We start from the raw sequence: 20884 nt of genomic DNA, 5'->3' as shown, positions 1-20884 counted from the left end.
CGGAGGCACCCTTCAAGCCCACGCGGGCAGCAGGCGGCGGAGGCCGAGCTCCAGAGGAGCCTCTGCAAACGGGCGAAGCGCGTAGAGCAGAGCCCGGGACGCGAAGGAACCGCCACACCTTCGAGTCGCCGGCGAGGAGCTCGCAGCAGGTCTCTCGGATACTCTGCACCCTTTCCTCCGCGCGCAAAGTCCCTCTCCGGGCCCCGTCACCCTCCGACTCTTCCGATTGGTGGAGAGGACCAAGGGACCTGGAAGTTGTTTTGTCCGGCGAGGGCTGCCCTTCCGGTTCCGTTGGGTCCCCCTTTGGCTCGGGTTCCCTGCCCCTCCCCCTTCCCGGAGCCCCGAGGGGCCGGAGCTCCTGGCGGTGCCGGATCCTGACGGTGGCCTTCCCCCGGGTCTGTAAGTGCGGAGGCGGCCGGAGCGCCGGGCAGGGGTACGGGGTCTCTCAAGAGGGAGCCCCCTTGGGGCCCTGGATTGGCCGGGACCTGCTCTGGGATGGGGGCGAGGAGCTGGCCTAGGCCCGCTGGGACTTAAGGAACCCTTGGTCCGGCCCACGCTGTGCCCCGCCCCTCTCTCTTCCCTGCGTCTGGAGTCGGGAGCCTAACTATGCCCCAGGGACCTCCTCCTGGGACCCCAGCCGAGGGCCCAGCAGTTGGCTTGGACGCCTGACTCTGGCATCTTGTAGGAAGTGCCAGAGCTGAGGCCCTGGCAAGGCCTCAGTGCCGGCCCGCTAGGCTCACTATGCGTGCTGACCGAGGTTACCCTTTTGCCAGGGTTTCCCCCAAATCGGCCACTGGCCGCAGCACCTTTTCTATTACTGGCGCTATGCCAGGTACTGGGACTTCTTAAGATACCCTTCCAGTTTTCCAGGGTCAAGTTTGGGAGCCAGATATAAACAAATAATTGCTCCTGCGATTTATGTATCAGTCATATATGTGTGAACTGCCCAACGGGCAGTTGCTAGGAAGGCTGAAGAAAGAAAGTGAGGTCTGAATTATACTTCTTGGAGAGGATAAAGTGGAGAGGAGCTTTTCAGGCAGAAGGAGGAGTTTGCAAGGCTCTGAAGGAATGACTGAGCGTAACTTGTGTGTGAAGAGGAGGAAATTGGGGGCTCTTGTGCGTAGGATGAGATACGAGGCTGGGAAAGTAGGCTGAGGTCCAGATAGTGGAAGGTTTAATCCTAAAGGAGATGGGTAGTTTTAAAAGAGTTCTAAGCGGGAGACTTATACAGTCAGATTTGCACTGTAGAAAGCCATGTTGTTCTAGAAGTCAGCCTATAGAAAAGAAATGTCTGTAAGCTGATTATGGACACTTCAACTAATGTCTGGGTACTCTTATTGGAAATTCTTTTGAAGGAGTAATGGAATCAGCCTAGTGAAAGTTAATGAAGGCTTAAAATGGAGTTATGACAGTGTTACTGGAAAGAAGGGAGGTATGCTGGAGTGAATGGTGTGAAAACTCTGTAATAAATTCGATGTTGAGGGAGAAAGAGATAGCAAAGCTGATTCCTAGGTTTTACGCCTTTGGCATTTGGAGAACGTTGATGCTATTATCAGCAATAAAACCATAACCTTGTATATTACAAATTTATATTTTTGGACATGTTTAATTAAAGGTATAATGGAATAGCCACATAAGACTGTCCAGTATAGAGTTGGAAATGCAAATCTGCAGCTTAACCTCAGTGCTGTGGCTAGAGGTAAAAGTTCAAGTCACTGGCATAGAAGTAGAAGCTGTAGTAATATTTGGCATCAGGAAGGAAGTATTGAGAAAGATGGGAATATTTTGGGGGAATGGTTGCATTTATGAAGCAGAAAGGGGAATGAATTTGTGGGATAGCAAAGACAGAGGTAGGGGATATGTATAAAAGTACAGGGTTCCAGCAACCAAGAAGACCCAGAATCAAGAGAAGGGAATTTTGAGGAGGGTCCATTGGGACAATTCATGCAGAGCATTTGGGGAATGAGAGGGGGGGAAAAAAGATTGCATTTCCGTAGTAAGAGATAATTAGTGGGGCACCTGGCTGGCTTAGTCAGTAGAGCATGCAACTCTTGATCTTGGGGTCATGAGTTCAAGCCCCATGTTGGGCATAGAGATTACTTTTAAAAAAAGAGATCATTAGAGACCTTTTCAAAAGCAATTTTAGTAGAGTGATGAGGTCACAATTTATGAAATAATGGAGACCTTAACTGGTTTGATGTTAAATGAGAATGAGAAAAGGCCACATGTGAAGTGTTTCACGAAGAAAATTGACAGGCTTTATTTGTTTATTCACCTAACATGCTTATCAAGCACATTCCAGACACTGTTCTAAGCTCTTTTAAACGTTAATTTAATTTTTAATTTCCCATAACAATGCTATGAAGTAATATTACTATTTGACAGATGGGAAAAATGAAGCACAGAAGGGGTTAAGTAACTTGCCCAGGGTCACACAGCTAGTAAGTGGTTGAGCAGGGTTTTCATCCTAGGAGATATGGCTCCAGAATCCATAGTTTTATCCACTGCACTAAGCAGTGACTGAATATAGGAGTGAAAGGAATGGGAAAAATTTAAGCAAAGATAGGTTCATTGATAAAAAATGGAGAGGCTTGGAAGGAGAACCTAATTGAGAAGGTAAGTAATGGATGTATGTTTATATTACATATTTGTTTTTTATTTCTCTCTGTCTTATATCCTCTTCCAATCAATGCCACTTTAGGTCAATTTCTTTCACAATTAGGTCAATTTATGCCATGCTTTCATCTATCACTTACTATCTATAATCAGGTCTCCTCTTCAGCTTCAGACTCATATCCAACTAGCTAATAAATCTTCCGCTTCATGTCATGTAAGATTCTCTGACTAAACATTTTAAAACCAGACCCATGATCATCCCCTCCAATATTCCCTAGCTTATTGAGTGACACTGTGTCAAATTAATCCAGTCATTCAAATCAAAGGTCTTGGAGTCATCTCAAACTATCCTTTCTTGAACCCCCCTTGGTCACCAAGTCCATCAGTTCTTTGAAATATCTCTCAAATCTGGTTTCCTCTCTCTGTCCATATGATTGTTGTCAGTATTCAGGCCCTCATTATTTCGATCTTGATCTGCTAGAGTAATAGCATACTACAGGTATCCTTGCCTTCATGTTCACTGTTCTTAGAGCCATTCGCCATTAATTTTTATTTTTGACTTACTGAGTTTTAGACAGTGCAGGAGTTTAGACATCACAGATTTCAAGCAATAGAATAGTGGCCTAGGGCAGGTATTGTTGAGTAACTTGAGGTAAAGTTAAGTTTGGCTAAGGTTGGCCATGAGGATGGAGATTTAGGGATTTTTTTTTTTTTTTAAATAGAGCATGTAAGTAAAACATGGAGAAACCAGATGGGCTTTCTGAGAGGAAGTAAGCCTTGAAAAAACAGCAAAAAATCAAGGACTAAGCTTTGAGAAGGATATACTTACCTTTACACAGTTTATTGGACCTTGAAGAGCAAACAAGCAAAAGAATGGTGGAAAGCTGAGGCCAGTAGTTAAGCAACTTGGCCATTTCTGTACAACAGTTTAAAAAGAATGAACTAGATCTCTATTCAACATATATAGCTGTCAAAAACAATATGTGAAAAAAGAAAGTTGCCAAACAATATGTATAGTTTATGTGTAAGAAACATAGTCTTATATCTTCTGGGGCTAGGCATATAGAAGTATTGTTTTTCAAATGGAAGGAAGGAGAGTCAAAAAGGACCAAAGTTAAACTCAGTAGTAAGTGGAAGATGGTTGGGAAAGGAGACTTTTACAGTATCTATGATGTTGAAAAACTTTCCAGGAAGGATATATTTCTGTGTATATTACTTATAGTTAAAAGTAAAAACAAAACAAAAGATTGATAACTTGGAGAATGTTGTGTCATGAAAGTTAACCCAAATGAAGAAAAAGATTGAAGTTTATAAAGAGAAAGGTTGTGGTGTAATGCAACCTTTTTGAAAAATGGAATATGGTGTTAATGAGAAACAAAGAAAGATTTCCAGGTAGTTATGAGTGCTAAGTTGAAAGATAAGGGTATTTTTATGAGGTAGATGACAAAATAGACTGACATATAGCTTGGGAGTTTATTATGTAGAATAGAAAAATTTTCCTTATAAGTAATTAGAGGTATTTGAAATAAGAAACTTGGGTATTTTCTCACTGCCTGTAGCATAGCAGTAAACATTGTCCAACTTAGAATATCCACTGATCCTTTTTGGTTACTCCTGTTTGAACAAGGGGAAGTTTTCAGATCAGTTGGCACATTTGTTACGGAGATAATTATGAAAGAACTGTATAAATATAACAAAGAGAAAGTGATCTTAAGTGAGAATATTCCTATTACATTGATGTTTGAGAAATAGGTCATTCAAAGCTTGCTAATAGGGGTGTGTGGGTGGCTCAGGTCATGATCCCAGGTTCTTGGGATAGAGTCCCGCATCTGGCTCCCTGCTCAGCAGGCAGCCTGCTTCTCCCTCTCCCTCCCCCTGCATGCTCGCTCTCTCGCTCTTTCTAGCTCACTCTCCCTCAAATAAATAAATAAAATCTTTTAAAAAAACTTGCTAATAGAAACTTGGCAGTATGCAGATTTAATTGCAGTCACCTAGGTAATAGATAAGGGCCTGAACCATGGCAATGATAGAATAAAGAGAGAGACTTTGGAAGTCATTCTGAGGAAAGAATCAACAGAATGTGGTGACCAAGTCTCTATTCTACCTGATAAGTTCTTTACTTTCTTTCAGTTACTCAAAGCTCTCCTATAATCTAGAATTATGTGAGTTATTTTTATGAAACTTATGAATAACTGCTACTATACTTAGAAGTTAATTAACAGTTATTTGCAATGGCATTCAGATTTAGTATAAAAATATAAATACACAAAAGATGGTAAAAACATAAAGTTAAAATAGGTGAGAAACAAAGGTAAAACAAGGATAAGGGAATAAAATGCAATCAAGAATATGTCTAGTACAGGGGCGCCTGGGTGGCTCAGTCGTTAAGTGTCTGCCTTCAGCTCAGGTCATGATCCCAGGGTCTTGGGATCGAGCCCCGCATTGGGCTCCCTGCTCCGCGGGAAGCCTGCTTCTCCCTCTCCCACTCCCCCTGCTTGTGTTCCCTCTCTCACTGTGTCTTTCTCTGTCAAATAAATAAATAAAATCTTTAAAAAAAAAAGAAAAAATATGACTAGTACATAAAAGGCTTACTGTTAAAGTCCTCTAGACTGGACACAAATTTGGCTTTACATCGTACTCTTTGTTTTTAAACAACCTTTTATAGAAGCATAACTGAATACACAAAAGTATGAAAAACATTAAATGTACAGCTGAATGGATATGAGGAGGGAAGTCTGAACAGTTACACAGTTAACATTATTCATCAGGTAAAACTTCACCTAGTCTTATTGTTTCATACATGGACTTTGGCATCATGTAGCTTGGGCCCAAGTTGCACCTCTAATACTTAATACTTTCCACCTCTCATAAGTTGAGCAAGTTACTTATATCCGCCAAGATTGAGTTTCCTCATATGCAAAATGGGGATGCTAATAATGCCTACCTCCTAAGGATTTTGAGGATTAGGTGGGTCAATTTAGGTAAAGCACTTAGCACTATACCTGGGACATAGCAAGGATTCAATAAAGATTAGCTATCCTTTTTCTTATCATTAAGCCAGTTTATAAGAAACACAATTATTCTTTTTCATTTTGACATTTTTAAAAGTAAAAAAAAAAATTGTTTAAAATTTGGTTTTACGTTGTCAAAACTATTTTGGTAACAAACGCTAGAAAGGAATTTTCCCCAGGACACTCAAACGAGGACCTCTCTATCATAGAACAATAATAATTTCATAGGGGACATTAAAGAGTTAATTATTCTGCTGGTTTTTGTTGAATGAGCTGTGTATAAAGTAACACTTGGTCCTTGCCCTCAAATAACTAATATTGTATTGAAAAGAGAAACCGGTGGCAGGAATCAATTAAAGGGATAAACTATGTGGTCCAGAAATAAGAGTTTATCAAAGACAGCCAATAGAGTACACTGACATATATTAGGCAAAACCTCTTAAACAGAACAAATTTCCTCACATTCTTGGACTATAGCAGAGAAGTCAAAGCAAGCACTTTCCTGGGGTACCTACCTGTTGGGCTGCTCCCACTGCTAAGTTTCTTGAGACTGATTGATAGGAAGTACTCCAGCTCCTCATCTTTAGAGCTTCAGGGAACAATTATCCCTAAGGATAGTTTGTCTAAAGCACTCTGAGTATTATCATCCTATAGATGAAAGGAATCAATGATCATTTTTGTGTGTGTGTAGGAAAATACTAACCTGAGGGTAGACTGAGGACAAGCTAAACTCTAAAAAAGAATGCCCCTTTTGTTTGGCCACTTGAAACAACAGTCATTTTTATAACTTCTGGTTATAAATTGGGGCATTCACTATTTCCAGAATGAATGTATGAGGCCACTGTAATTGCCGAAACTAACCAGTGATAATACAATTTTGCTGCTTTCTTTATTAATATGTTTCTTGTGTCTCCTAGATTTTTCCTTTTTATTTGATAGTCACCATCTTTTCTCTGATGCTGCATTTGCTTCTCTATATTCTTCCTTTCTCATCTTTATTGTGATTATTCATTACCTATACATTCAGAATGCCATACAAAGGAAAAGCTTATAATTTCTGTATGTCTATTTTTGTTAATAAACCATGCCATTTCTCCCTCCTACATTTCACCTTTCTTCCAGTGACCTTTTCATTCAGCTGAACTCTTAAGTTTGGAACCTTTACACGTTCCTTTTTTTTTTTTTTCCATTCTCTGTATCTAGTCAATCACCAAGTTCTTAAAATATCTTTTATTATTTTTTCTTGCTCCTTATTCCCATTTTCATTCCTTTCTAGGCTCTCATGGCTTCAGACCCATAATGCTTTTACAGACTCTGAGCTGATCTTCCTAACAGCAGGTCTTCCTTCCTTCCACTGTCAAACAAATTCTGTAGGTTCAACAAACACAAACTGAGCACCTGCCGTATGTTTAGTACAATATTAGGTGATGGGAAGACAGACCAGTTTGAACAGAAGAGGGTCTGGCCAGTAATGTGGCTGTAGGAAGTAGAATTTGAAGCAAAAGGAAAAAGTGTTTTACCCTAGAAGGTGCAGGTTCCCAGCATTAGCCTCATTGAGTGAGATGGAGATGTTTCCCTCAAATGCCATGAAGCTTGCAGTTTGGAGGGGAAGGAACAAGTACTTAAAATATTTTGAGTGTTATGGTAGAAGTGCTATGCTATGGGTCCAGCAGAGACAACTGTTCTAGTCTAAGAGGTTAGATAGGGGCATCTCAAGAAATAAAGGAGCGATGGAGCACCTGGCTAGCTCAGTTGATAGAGCATCGCACTCTTGGTCTTGGGGTCATGAGTTTCAGCCCCACATTCGGTGTAGAGATTACTTAGAAGAAAGGAAGGAAGGAAGAAAAAAAAAAAAGAAAGAGAATTAATTAACTGTACTAAGGCCTGGAGTCAATAGAGTGCTATCATGCACCAGGCACTGAGCAGTATGAGTAAGACCTGGACTCTGCTTAAGGAGCTGGTGTTCTATGAGCCTTGGTCAGTCACTGTTATAAAAGATAGAAGATTATAAAGATTGGGCTTCAGGATCTATATGTGGCCAATTACAGCTGATTGTCTCTTGTGATTCTCAGCTATGGAGTTGATAAATGCACAAAGTTCAAGGTGAATTTATTGATGCACTGAGATTGTAGAGCTGTTTTTCAAGGGTAGAGTTGCTACACCTACTGATCTTCCAGAAGGCTGGTATATAAACATTGTGCCAGTTTATTTTACAATGACTGGTGGACTGGAATTATCATGTTCACATAGGTAATTCATCCTTCCTTTTGGAGAGAAACATGGGAAGACAAATTATCAGAAAATCATTTAGAGAGTATAGAATCAGAACATAGGAACTTTCTCCAAAGGAATTGCTATATAAAGGGACAGATAGGGAAAGAGTTTGGCATACACCTTCTCCATGGTTGAATGGGTTATGCCAATGTTTACCTTAATTATTATTTGGTTTATTTCATTAGTTTATCCTCAAAGGTTAGTCTTCATCTAGGAGACAATGGGAAGTCACAGAAGGATTTTAGGCAGGGGTTGGATATAATCAGATCGAGTTTTTTTGAAAGTTGACATTTGGTGTAGAAGTTGGATTAGAAGGAACAGAAGCTGGAACCCAAGAAACATTTATGATCCTGTTCTAGTAGTCCAGTTGATGAGTAATGATGGATAAACAGGAATAAAAAGAAAGAACAGAATCTATAAGCTATTAATTTGATTGACTTTATTCCTACTCAGATTCCCACCAAGTGCCTCATGTTTTTTCTATATAAAATATTTTATTTACTTTCTATATCAAGAAATGTTGCTTGAGAGTTTAGATTTGTCCAAAATGCACAGGATAAAGACCTGTGCCTTTGACACTGTCTGAACATTGTCCCTTTAAGTCAATTACTTTCAGTTTATTGCAGAAATGCTTGTATGAATAAATGCACATCAGTTTAAATAGAAGAGGATTTACCCAGGAAATGGGGTCAAGCAAGGTCACTGCAGTTCTTTAAAATAGAAAGCAAAGGAAAACATTTTGTCTTTGAAGAAGCAGGTTCACAGTATCATGTTAAAGAAAATAGTTACTTTATTACTTGTTGGGATGTTTTTCGTTTGTTTTTGAAACCTGATAGAATTCTCATTTGAGAAGCAAAAAAATGCTCTTAAAGTAGCTCAAGCGCTATTCTTGTATTAAGTATCTTGAAAAGTTGAATGGATGCCAAACTATTTACACTGATACAAGTCTACTCCTTAGGTGCAATTGACACTTGATGTGGAATAATTTTTCACAGCCTTTGAAAGCTGTTACACTAGCTTCCTCTTTCAAGGAAAATCTCATTTGGATACATACGAAGAGATATGACAACACAAATTGTTTTTGGAAGGAAAAATCCAGGTATCTTAATTGTTTGAATTTTCTTAAATTCATCCTTTTTACATTTCTGTTCTTTAGGTCTGCCAAAATGTCTGAAAGATCAGATCTCCTTCACTTCAAGTTTGAAAATTATGGAGATTCAATGTTACAAAAAATGAACAAATTAAGAGAAGAGAATAAATTTTGTGATGTTACAGTTCTCATAGATGATATTGAGGTACAGGGGCATAAAATTGTGTTTGCTGCAGGTTCCCCCTTCCTAAGAGACCAGTTTTTACTGAATGATTCCAGAGAGGTGAAAATCTCCATATTGCAGAGTTCCGAAGTGGGGAGACAATTGCTCTTATCCTGTTATAGTGGTGTGCTGGAATTCCCTGAGATGGAACTGGTCAATTACTTGACTGCTGCAAGTTTTCTTCAGATGAGCCACATTGTAGAACGGTGCACACAGGCCTTGTGGAAGTTTATAAAGCCAAAACAACCAATGGATAGTAAAGAGGGATGTGAACCGCAGAGTGCTTCTCCCCAGTCAAAAGAACAGCAGGGAGATGCCAGAGGCTCCCCAAAGCAGGATTCACCTTGTATTCATCCATCTGAAGACAGTATGGATATGGAGGACAGTGATATTCAGATTGTTAAGGTAGAATCTATTGGGGATGTGTCCGAGGTTAGAAGTAAAAAAGATCAGAACCAGTTTATTTCTTCTGAACCCACTGCTTTACATTCATCAGAGCCCCAGCATTCCCTGATAAATTCAACTGTGGAAAACAGAGTAAGTGAAATAGAACAAAACCATCTCCACAATTATGCCCTCTCTTACGCAGGCAGTGATAATATCATCATGGCCTCAAAAGATGTCTTTGGGCCTAATATTCGAGGTGTAGACAAAGGCTTACAGTGGCATCACCAGTGCCCAAAGTGTACCAGGGTGTTTCGTCACCTGGAGAACTACGCCAACCATTTAAAAATGCACAAACTCTTTATGTGTCTACTCTGCGGCAAGACTTTTACTCAGAAAGGCAACCTTCATCGACACATGCGTGTGCATGCCGGCATTAAACCTTTCCAGTGTAAGATCTGTGGGAAAACCTTTTCTCAGAAGTGTTCCTTACAGGATCATCTTAACCTTCACAGTGGAGATAAGCCCCATAAGTGTAACTATTGTGACATGGTTTTTGCACATAAGCCAGTTTTGAGGAAACATCTTAAACAGCTGCATGGCAAAAACAGCTTTGATAATGCCAATGAAAGAAATGTGCAAGACCTCACAGTGGATTTTGATTCTTTTGCATGTACAACAGTCACAGACTCTAAAGGGTGTCAGCCACAGCCTGATGCAACACAGGTCCTGGATGCAGGTAAACTGGCCCAAGCTGTCTTGAACTTAAGAAATGATAGTACTTGTGTGAATTGAGTAGGGGCTTTATGCTTTCAACTTAGAATGGACTGAAAACATGGCAATAGTCTTGAGTCTTTTTAGGAGTGATTTTGCTAGTTTGACTTCTCCAAAGCCTCTGTGCGGGTTGTAGGGGTGAGTCAAAGCACTAACAGACCAGGCAACTTACCACTTGGAGTGGTCTTGCCTTCCTTTTGCCCTCTCCCATTTTGTGTTTTGAATTATTTATCCCGTGATGTCTGTTTTCCTTTTCCAAGGAGTATTCCATTTGTCTACCTAACATTGACTTTTGTCTTAGACTGAAACTATTTTAGGCTTTTCACTGGGCACATTCTGAAGGTACTAATAAGTTAATAACATCACCTACAGTCCACTAATAGATGCTATGCTAAGAGAAGTGAATAGTATTTTTCTTTGGCAAAAAATAGGCTGAGATATAAGGTGATACTGCTCTTGGCCTGAATATGTGCTAGAACTTCTGGTTGCCTATTGTTAATTGCCTACTGATAATGAATCTGCCTCCTACCATTTGTACTTGTCGTGGAGCTGGTATGAAGTATTTTGGGTTGTTCTGTACTCTTCAACAGTATTATGGCCCAACTTCATGTCACTGAGTAGTTCACATAGACCAGAGTACAATCTTTTCAGCAACATGGATCAGCATGAGGAACATAATTAACAAAGGATAGAAGTACAATTGTACAATAGCACTTACATAGGAGTTCTTCCCAAAAAGAAGCCAAATGCTTATAATTAATGTGTAACTTCTTGTGGATGTTTTTAAGTCAGGATTGCTCCAGGCACACTTAAAATGTGCTAAAGTATAATGGTCTCTCTAAAAAGGGGCTATCTGGGAGTCCGTTTCTGGACTTTGTGTTAGAGGCTAGCCATCAGAAAGGTGAGTTTGGCCTTCAGAGTTTTGTCTGGTGTAATGTAATCTCTGAATTCTCATTTCTTCCTGTACTCCAGTTTCTAAAATGGATGAAAAAAAGTGGATCACAGAGGAGCAATCAGGCTTTTGCATTCAGATATTCCTATAAAGGTACACAGTCCCATCTTGCCATGTTTTATAGATCACTAATACAAAATTGATCTTCCAAGATGGAAAAACACAATTGTTTTTTCTAAAGCACATGTTAGAGTTAAGAAATAAAATTTTGAGTCTCAGTAGCTTTTGACTCATGAGTTAGATTTAGGTAATAGGAGTCTCAGAGTCCTTAGAGAATCTTAAGAGATCATCTACTCCACCTCTTTTTTTTTTAAGTTGGGGTATCCAAAGCTCGAAGAGGTGGCCTTGGCCAAAGTAGAGAAGTGACTAAGAATGAGCTAATGTCTTCTAATTTCTCACTATCTCTTGGCTTAAAAAGATTTAGTACATGATCAAAAGTATATTAACAAAAAGCTCCCAGTTTGTGCTTCACTTTTGGGAATCCCTGTTGGCTTTTTGAGACAGCCCGGATTTTGCAAACAAAACATCACAGGAGGGATGTGTTTTTGTCAATTAATTATTTTTTGGTTAGAATGAATATTACATTCTTCTCAAGCAAGTGACTGACTTGCTAGGTGGTGGTCAGGGAGGGAAAGGATGAGTAAGAATAGTGTGAGAAGGATCCAAATGTGAAACTGATTTTTGTCTGAAAGCAGTGTTTATTTAGTTTCCATCAGGATTTTCTGGGTTTTTTTTGAGCTATGAGAATGCATGTACAGATAAACCAAAACTGAAGTTTAACTTGAGTAGTCACAGGGAATTCTTAAAGTTGTTATAATTTGATGCATTGACATGTGAATCTGATTTGAGCTATAATTTCTACCTTTTGTTAAAACACTTACAATGAGAATAAAATTGAGTGATAAGACTAATAGGTATCTTATGCCTAAAGTCACTCATTTTTATGGTCTAATGATGCTACCTAGCATTCTGATTTTTATATTATCCAGCCAAAGAGTACCAATTCTATGCAACAGTGAGACATTAATACGTTAACCAATACTTCTCTGAACATCATTTCATCATAGGGAAATTTCAAGTTGGAGTGCTTCCTTTGCTTACATTCATGTCCTGTTTTTGTTACTGGTTTGAAGACTAAAAGGCGTGGGTTCAAATAAGATTGGTCTCTTTGGTTGGAGACTTTCTGGGTTCATTCAGTAGTTGAGAAGCTACTCAATTATTGGACACCTTTGTTGCCAGGCACTATGCTAGATACTGAGGATAGGAAGGTAAGATTGCTGAAGTCCCTGCCCTCACAGAGCTTATACGGTCTATTGTAGTCTTAGATAAGGTGATTTAAACTAGGAATAATAAAGAAAATGCCTTGCTTCCTTTGATCACTTAATCATTTAAAATCAGCATCTTGATGGTTTTTTATCAGTAAAACTTCCAGTTCCCACCTTTTGCAACTGCAAACCACTGAAGTGATTTACAGTCTCCTCCATTTCTTGGCTGGAGAGGTGTTCTGTTTCTGTGAGACATTTTCTTAATTTGGTGGGACTTGACTTTTCTTCTTTGTTTATACACGTTTCTTAGATTGTATTGCAAAGTGCTCAAGTTAACTGATATCAACTACATTTTATAAGGGAAGATGACTTTCAAAACTAGTCATATTCTTATAGAGGAGTAAATTTTTTTAAAACCTTAAGTCATTCTGCATTTGTATTTTATGGATCCCCAGGATAACTAAAAAGGACTCTCTTTACCATAGTTTGGTTTTTAAAAAATTACCACGTCACCGTTATTTATTTATTATTTAATTTTAAAGACAAACTCCAAACTGAAGTGGCTCTGAGGTAAATCAGATGTGGTTTTGTTTTAGTTTATTAGAAGATCTATAAATGGAGGGTGACCAATGTCACCACTTCTAAAATATTGTCCTAAACAAACAAACCAGAATATTTTATTTCAGCTGGTGAATAGCTGTTCTAAGTCTGTTGTATGTTAGACATACTATGAACTACCTCTTCACTTATTATGGGGAAGTTTCCTTAATAAAAGTGTGACAATTAAATCTCTGGTGTCAGTGGTTTCTTTTCTCTCTCCCTCCTGCTTTCCTTTTCAATTGCCTAAATTTGAATAAGGAAAGCTTTCTTCACTCCTCTTGTTTAAATACATATTAATCAGGCATTCTGAGCATGGCTTCTGAAGCAAATCAGGTTAACTAGAAATTGTTAGTAGGGTCAATTACTGAGGGGGTAGAGCTACTGCTTTTAAGAACTGGTTCAGACATTCCTTCATTTAGCAAATACTTGATGCCTACTCAGTGCTAGACTTCCGTAATGCAAAGATCGTAAATCACTGTCCTAAATACCTCCGCCCAGATGGGTCACAGATTTCAATACAGGTATGATAATTGCAATAATAAAGGCAGCCAGAGGGCTTACAGGCTCCCAACTGGGGGCCCACTAATTCAAGGGCAATTCAGGATGGCTTCGGGATGACGTGATTTATGAACGAGATTTTGAAGGATAAGTGGGAGGAGAGTTAGGGCACGTGGGAAGAGGCAGCCCCAAGAGTTTAGATAGGCCTGGGTTTGCCTAGAACTGGCGGGTGGGGGGGAGGGGGTCGGGGGACGGTGACACGCGACAGATGGGTGAAATGAGATCCAGAGGTAGGGGCCAGATCCTGATGGTCATTAGCTAGGAAATCTCGAATGCCGATCCTTATGGCGGTCTCCTTTCCTCTGCCACCTTTTAAATTGTAGATGGCCCAGTGAGGAGAGAACCCGGCCCGTAACAACCCATGAGGGCCTCCCAGCGGTCCCGTTGCAGGGTATTCCGATGGACGCGCTGTACCTCAGCCTCACAACCCGTCTGCGATACGGACGCTGGGGAGAACTCACGAAGGGGACGGCTTGCGTGCCGAAACGGGCAGGAGAGATGGGATTTGCCGGAATACGGGTGCCTCTCTGCCATTCCAGGAGCGGGGGTTGTGAGGAAGGGAGAATGTCTCAGGATGTCCTTCCGGGACGCCAAGCGCACCCCAGTGAGGAGTAAAGCTAGTTGACACCGGATGTGTTTCCTCCCAGGCTAAGTCCACCTTCCGGCCTGGGCCGCCGCTGCCGCGGAAAGCTGGGCTCTGGCTCTCTGAGTCGGTGAGTGAGCGCGTTGGAGACGGGCAGGTGGGGAAGCCGGAAGCGGAGGAGGAGGAGGTAGAGGGCAGCTAGGCGCGGACTGGGAGGCTACACTGGTGCTGCAACCACCTGGCCGACAGGGCCTAGGGGAGGCTTACTCGGGAGGACCCGTGTGTGGTTGAGTTGCAGGATCTTCCAGGCCACCTTGGGTCCCGATCAGTTCAACAGATGTTCCCTCCGCTGTGCCTGCTCTTGTGCCTGCCCCTGTGCTCGCTGCAGAAACTCAGAGGAACCAGGCACCTTTTCGTGGTGCTCTGGGAGCAACTGACTCTCTGTTGGGGAGACAGGAGGAGGAGTCACAGCAGTCTTAATTGATTTGGGTCTGAAAGGAGCCAAATCACTAGCTGGAAAGAGGAACTGAAGTTTTAATGTAACATGTACAAAAGTGTATTCCGGTCTTCTTGCCTGGGCAATGGTGAAAATCTCAATGTCGAAGGAGCTTTGATGAAAAAAAAGAATAGAGGATACAAAGATAAAGCCTTAAAGATGGTTAGGACCAAATAATGAGGGATCTTGCATTTGCTAAGAAGGGTAAGCTGTCCTGGAGGTAGAGGAGAGCAATGGAGGATTTAAAGTAGAAGAGGGGGGCACCTGGGTGGCTCAGTTGCTTAAGCGTCTGCCTTCAGCTCAGGTCATGATCCCAGAGTCCTGGGATCAAGTCCCACATTGGGCTTCCTGCTCAGCAGGAGGTCGGCTTCTCCCTCTTCCTCCGCCCCCTCTTCCCACTCCTGTTCACTCTCGCTAGTGCTCTTGCTCGCTGTCTCCCTCTCAAATAAATAAAAAGATTTTTAAAAATAAAGTAGAAGAGAGAAATTTTTTTAAAAAGTTTTAAAAGATGTTAGTTCTGGTGGCACTTAGGAGGGTAGGTTGGAATATGAGAGAGTGTGGTATCAAGGAAACCTGTTGGAAGACCTTGCAATAGTCCAAGGGAACAGAATGAGGACCTGTAGTAGTGATGGAGAATAGGAAACTTGGAGCTTACATTAAGGTTTCTAATGTGAGAAACTATGTTAAGTCCCCTTAGTAGTGGGTATTAACAGTGTCTTGGACCACAGAACAGATAAAATTTAGCCAAGGAGAAAAACAGAAACCATTAAGTACAACTCAGTGTAATAAGTACTGTAAGAAAAATATGAAGAACAGGACATGAAGTCAAAAAGAAATGCATTTTCATTTTCTCGGTTTTGAGATGGTGGCATAGGAGTTCACTCTTTGCACCTAGATTAGAATTTGAATTTTCTTTTACCCAATTCAGGTTTGGGATTTTTTGTTTGTTTTTACCATCACAATGTAGGAAAGCATTCCCTATTACATCAACGTTTGTGTTTTATTTTGCGTAGATTGTGACCATGGCTGCTGAATCCGATGTTCTGCACTTCCAGTTTGAACAGCAAGGAGATGTAGTCTTGCAGAAAATGAATCTCTTGAGACAGCAGAATTTATTTTGTGATGTGTCAATTTATATTAATGACACCGAGTTCCAGGGGCACAAGGTGATTTTAGCTGCTTGCTCTACTTTCATGAGAGATCAGTTTTTACTCACACAGTCAAAACATGTCAGAATCACCATCTTGCAGAGCGCAGAAGTTGGCAGAAAACTGTTGCTCTCTTGCTATACTGGAGCACTTGAAGTTAAAAGGAAAGAGCTTTTGAAATACTTGACTGCTGCTAGTTACCTGCAGATGGTTCACATTGTGGAAAAGTGCACAGAAGCTTTGTCAAAGTATCTGGAAATTGATCTTTCAATGAAAAATAACAATCAACATACTGACCTGTGTCAATCCTCTGATCCAGATGTTAAGAATGAAGAAGAAAATTCAGATAAAGACTGTGAGATAATTGAAATTTCAGAAGATAGTCCTATAAATATAGATTTTCACGTAAAAGAAGAGGAAAGCAATGTTTTACAGTCTACAGTAGAGTTGACATCAGAGAGAAAGGAAATGAAGTCACCAGAGCTGTCTTCAGTAGATATTGGTTTTAAAGATAATGAAATTTGTATCCTCCATGTGGAATCTATTAGTACTGCTGGTGTAGAAAATGGGCAGTTTTCACAGCCTTGTACCTCTTCAAAAGCAAGCATGTATTTCTCTGAAACACAGCATTCACTGATCAATTCTACGGTTGAGAGCAGAGTGGCAGAAGTTCCTGGGAACCAAGATCAGAGCTTATTTTGTGAGAATACTGAAGGAAACCAGGGTACAGTGAATGAGATTCAGAATCTGGAGGATGCTTATTCACTGAGGCACCAGTGCCCCAGGTGTCCTCGAGGATTTCTTCATGTTGAAAACTACCTGCGCCACCTTAAGATGCATAAGCTGTTCTTGTGCTTACAGTGCGGGAAAACATTTACGCAAAAGAAAAATCTCAACCGGCATATTCGAGGGCACATGGGCATACGGCCCTTTCAGTGTACTGTGTGCTTGAAGACATTTACTGCTAAAAGCACACTTCAGGACCACTTGAACATACACAGTGGAGATCGCCCATACAAATGCCACTGTTGTGACATGGATTTCAAGCACAAATCTGCCCTCAAAAAGCACTTAACCTCTGTCCATGGCAGAAGCAGTAGTGAAAAACTACCCAGGCATGATCTCAAAAGGCAAAATCTACTATAATTAGAGCCACACCTTGCTACGTAAGCCTTATATAATTCTGTTAGGCAAGTTTTTCTACAGAAATGCAGCATCTGTTATATTGCATCCCCCCCCCCCCATCTTTGGGTCTTAATTTTGGTCTGCCTACACATGTTATTCTTTCTGAACTTCTACTAACAGTTCTAAAGTGTGGGAGACATGATAAAGCTAATGGGATGCTGTCTTATCTCATATAGTATATGTAAGTCCCAGTGGTATATCTAGAGAAATAATGTTCCTCTCTTAAATATTCTTGACTCTAGTGACAGAGGATCCAGCAGTATTTCTAGATTCTGATTTTGACTCTCTAGATAAATAATGTACATGTAAAATCCCATCCACATAATAATTTTAATGAATTAGGATAACAGGAAGAGAAAATAGACTTAAAAACATGCTGTAATCCATTATTAATTCTTTGTAGGACTAGTGAATTTGTTTTTTTTTAAACAAACTGCGGTTGGATTCTAAAGCTAAGCACCAAGGTACTTGTTTTAAACTGTAAGGGAACACATTTCAAATTCACTTGGGAGTAGTAGAATTTCCTTGTACATGGGCTAATATTCCTTAAAATAATGGTTCCATGATTTTTTAGTATACGTATTTTAGAAATGATTAATCAAGCCCAAGTTTCTTGATTTTATTTCATGAAGTTGTATTTAATAACTTTTTGACCAGTGAAATTATACCACTGGCATGAAGCTCTGAAAATTTTCTTTTAGAAATATCAACTTTACCAAAGATACTCTACTGTTTCCTTTTTAAAATTTATTTCATTTTTATTTTTTAGTTAACATATACTAAAACTGACCTTTGTTTTTGGTCTACATTTCCATGAATTTTAACACATGTAGATTTGTTCAACCACCACAGCAGTCAGGATACAGAACATTCCATCATCCCTAAAAACACCCTTATGATGCTCCTTTATAATCAGCTCCTCCACCTATCTTTAAATCCTGGCGACAGTTGCTATTGCTATAATTTTGCCTTTTTTGGAATGACATGAGTGGAATCTTGTAGTATGTTCCCTTGTGAGATGATTTTTTTTTACCACACAGAATGCCATTGGATTCATCCATGTTGTGTGTATCAATAGTTCATTCCCTTTTTTACTTTGAATTGGCAATATATACCATCTTGCTGCCACTAGATGAACAATTTAAATATGGTTGGCTATTAGTGTTCTCTTAATTAATAACTTTTTTCATTTACATTAATGCAATTTTCATTTACTACATGTTGACAAAAACCCTAACCATCCCTAGAGTTTTATTCTGTATTTCCAGAAATGTGCCAAAAGCAAAACCATGACTATATGGTTATTTTAGTGAGAGTAATATTTCTGATTGTGTTATGAGCCATTGCTCTCTGCTATCCCTGTGTACAAATAACACAAAACTTTTGTTGTCAAAACAAAGATTAAAATCTATTGCAGGGCAAATCATACTCTCTAAAATGCAGGAACTACTCTTAGTTAAAGAAGGCTGACTGGATGCATCTTACTTTCAAGTTCTATTCCTCCTCTACTCACCTCAGCTTTATGTAGAATTTCTGTTATACTTAGGTTCTGAAGCCCTTCCACATTTTAAAATGTAATATACTTTGTACCATTTATAAGAATTTTGTGATTGATCACACGTTGATAGTTATAAATGTTAAATATCCTTTTTGTGATACTTTTGTGAAAAACATATTCTCCATAGAATTTTAACTCTGGGGGACACTTTAAGGAATCCACCTCTCATCTTTGATAAGAAAACCAACTTCATAACCCCCTCCCTCCGCATGTCACTTGTTAGTGACATTGGACAGGTCACCTCTCTATCAATTTTTCTTAAATTTATGTGTGGAACAGTAACTTTGAACTTGGTAATTTGTAAGATCATTTCCAGGTCCAAAATTCTATGATTTTATACTTAAATCTCCCTGAGTTTCTAAGAACAGAGAAGAGGGGAAAGCAAGAGAGGAGAGTTTTGTGTCTTTATGAATGTTGCTATTTGAGTACTACTTTGGAGACAGAATTTTTCTAAAGTAAATAGTGTTTTTCTTCCACTGGAGAACATGATAGTTCAGCATTTAATTTTCTTTCCCATTTGACCTATGATTGGCCACTGCTAGGTATGAAAACATTTCCCTTTCAGAAATAGTTTGTGCTTGAAGTACTTTTCTTTTCTTTTCTTTTTTTTTTTTTTTAAAGATTTTGTTTATTTATTTGACAGAGAGAGAGATAGCGAGAGCAGGAACACAAGCAGGTGGAGTGGGAGAGGGAGAAGCAGGCTTCCCGCCGAGCGGGGAGCCCAATGCGGGGCTCGATCCCAGGACCCTGGGATCATGACCTGAGCTGAAGGCAGTCGCTTACAGACTGAGCCACCCAGGCGCCCCTGAAGTACTTTTCTTATTTTTGTTTCCTAGGATGAAATTTTGTGGGGAAGGGATGGAGATGGGAGGGAAGGGTAAAAGAATAGTAATAAACTGTTTTTTTAGGAATTGGTATCTACTATCCTTGATGTTTGAAAAAAATTATGGTTGAACTATGTTTAAGTTTTATGTGTGCCTTGTAAGATTCTTGTGACATTTTTTGTAAGCACTTTGAGATATTTGCTTGGGGGGGGGGAACGGTTGTTTTGTGCAAGTGATGGTTGTTATTTATTTTTATTTATTCCTGTCCAGTAGCACAGAGTGATCTCAGAACATTCCTAGGACAGTTTCTGTTTGCATGATGTATATAAACAGTTCCGGGAAAATGGAATCTTTTTAAAAATGCAGGTATGGCAAAGTAAAGTGTTGAATTTATTCATTTAAAACATTCACTTTTAGTTGTTTGTGTTTCTGATATGATGGGGAAAAATGCAACATGTTTGAGTTCAGCCTCTTCATTTACTGCATTTATGTATAAAGGATCTTGGAAAGGTAGTTGTTACTTTGGTATAAGAGAAAACCCGTGCTGTTTTTCCTTGGATGTAACTATTCTATATCTTTACATAAAAAAAAATAAATAAATAAACTGGAGATGGGAATGGAGAACTTTGTGTTTTGTCTACATCTCTGAATTTTAAAGAAGGAAACTATTTCTTCTGACCATTCATTCAAGAAATATTTACTGAGTCTTTACGTAGTATTAGAAGTTAGATATGCAGACCAAAATCCCTGCTCTCATGAAACTTGTATTCTAGTGGAAGGAGAAAAACAGTAAACAAGTAAAATCAGTGTATATGAAATTTTGAAAACAAAGTTGGAGAAAATAAAACGGGGATAGGGAGTGCCAGGGAATGGAAATTGGGATTGTAATTTTAACTGTGATGGTCAGGCCACCTTTGAAAAATCTTAGCAGACTGTCATATACACTGTCCAGTGTCCAGAATAAAACAGATACATATATATTTGTGTATATATATATAGGTCTTTACAGTTTATAAACTACTTGTTCATATGTTTTTTAATTCATAGTGGATTTATTTTCATACATGCCTTTGTTGGACATCTGGTTTCACATTGGAAAGTGCCTTGAGTTTAATTACAACTCATGGCCATTTTCTTAATCTGTGTTTTTCAGTTTCTAAGTAACAGAGTACGTAGTATCTGCCTTTTAGGATTATTTTGATGAATGAAATAAAACTAAAATCAATAGTAGAAATGAAATTTTTATTACCTTACACAGGACTTGGCACATGGTAAGCACTTCGTAAATGCTTATTCCCTTATTTCTTACCAGGCTGTTTCTTCATATATAAAAACATGATAAT

At 39.4% G+C, this 20884-nt stretch overlaps 1 protein-coding gene across 8 annotated transcripts; it reads left to right on the top strand.

Annotated features, from left to right (window-relative positions):
* Positions 1-301: 301 nt before the first annotated feature.
* LOC116641110 (zinc finger and BTB domain-containing protein 26) lies at positions 302-19364 on the top strand. 8 transcript variants are annotated; one of them, XM_032418564.1, is made up of 3 exons: positions 317-399; positions 14071-14460; positions 15840-19364. In XM_032418564.1, the coding sequence occupies exon 3, from the start codon at positions 15849-15851 to the stop codon at positions 17118-17120; it is 1272 nt and encodes a 423-aa protein (XP_032274455.1). In that variant the 5' UTR covers positions 317-399; positions 14071-14460; positions 15840-15848; the 3' UTR covers positions 17121-19364. The 8 variants fall into 8 exon arrangements, with proteins under 8 accessions (XP_032274460.1, XP_032274455.1, XP_032274453.1 ...); XM_032418565.1 differs by having other exon boundaries at positions 373-433; XM_032418569.1 differs by lacking the exons at positions 14071-14460; positions 15840-19364 and adding an exon at positions 9058-13836 and having other exon boundaries at positions 302-399.
* The last annotated feature ends 1520 nt before the right edge of the window (positions 19365-20884 follow it).

This window comes from Phoca vitulina, unplaced genomic scaffold, assembly GCF_004348235.1.
Source record: "Phoca vitulina isolate PV1807 unplaced genomic scaffold, GSC_HSeal_1.0 scaffold21, whole genome shotgun sequence".
Lineage (NCBI taxonomy): Eukaryota > Metazoa > Chordata > Mammalia > Carnivora > Phocidae > Phoca > Phoca vitulina.
Note: the sequence above shows the minus strand (reverse complement) of the source record. Positions and strands in the feature narration are given on the sequence as shown.

Excerpts from the sequence above, each read along its gene's own strand:
- LOC116641110 (XM_032418560.1), top strand. The coding sequence starts at position 8,876 with ATGTGGAATAATTTTTCACAGCCTTTGAAAGCTGTTACACTAGCTTCC. Across the intron at positions 10,338-14,070 it reads AACACAGGTCCTGGATGCAG|ATGGCCCAGTGAGGAGAGAA; the intron begins GTAAACTGGCCC and ends TTTAAATTGTAG.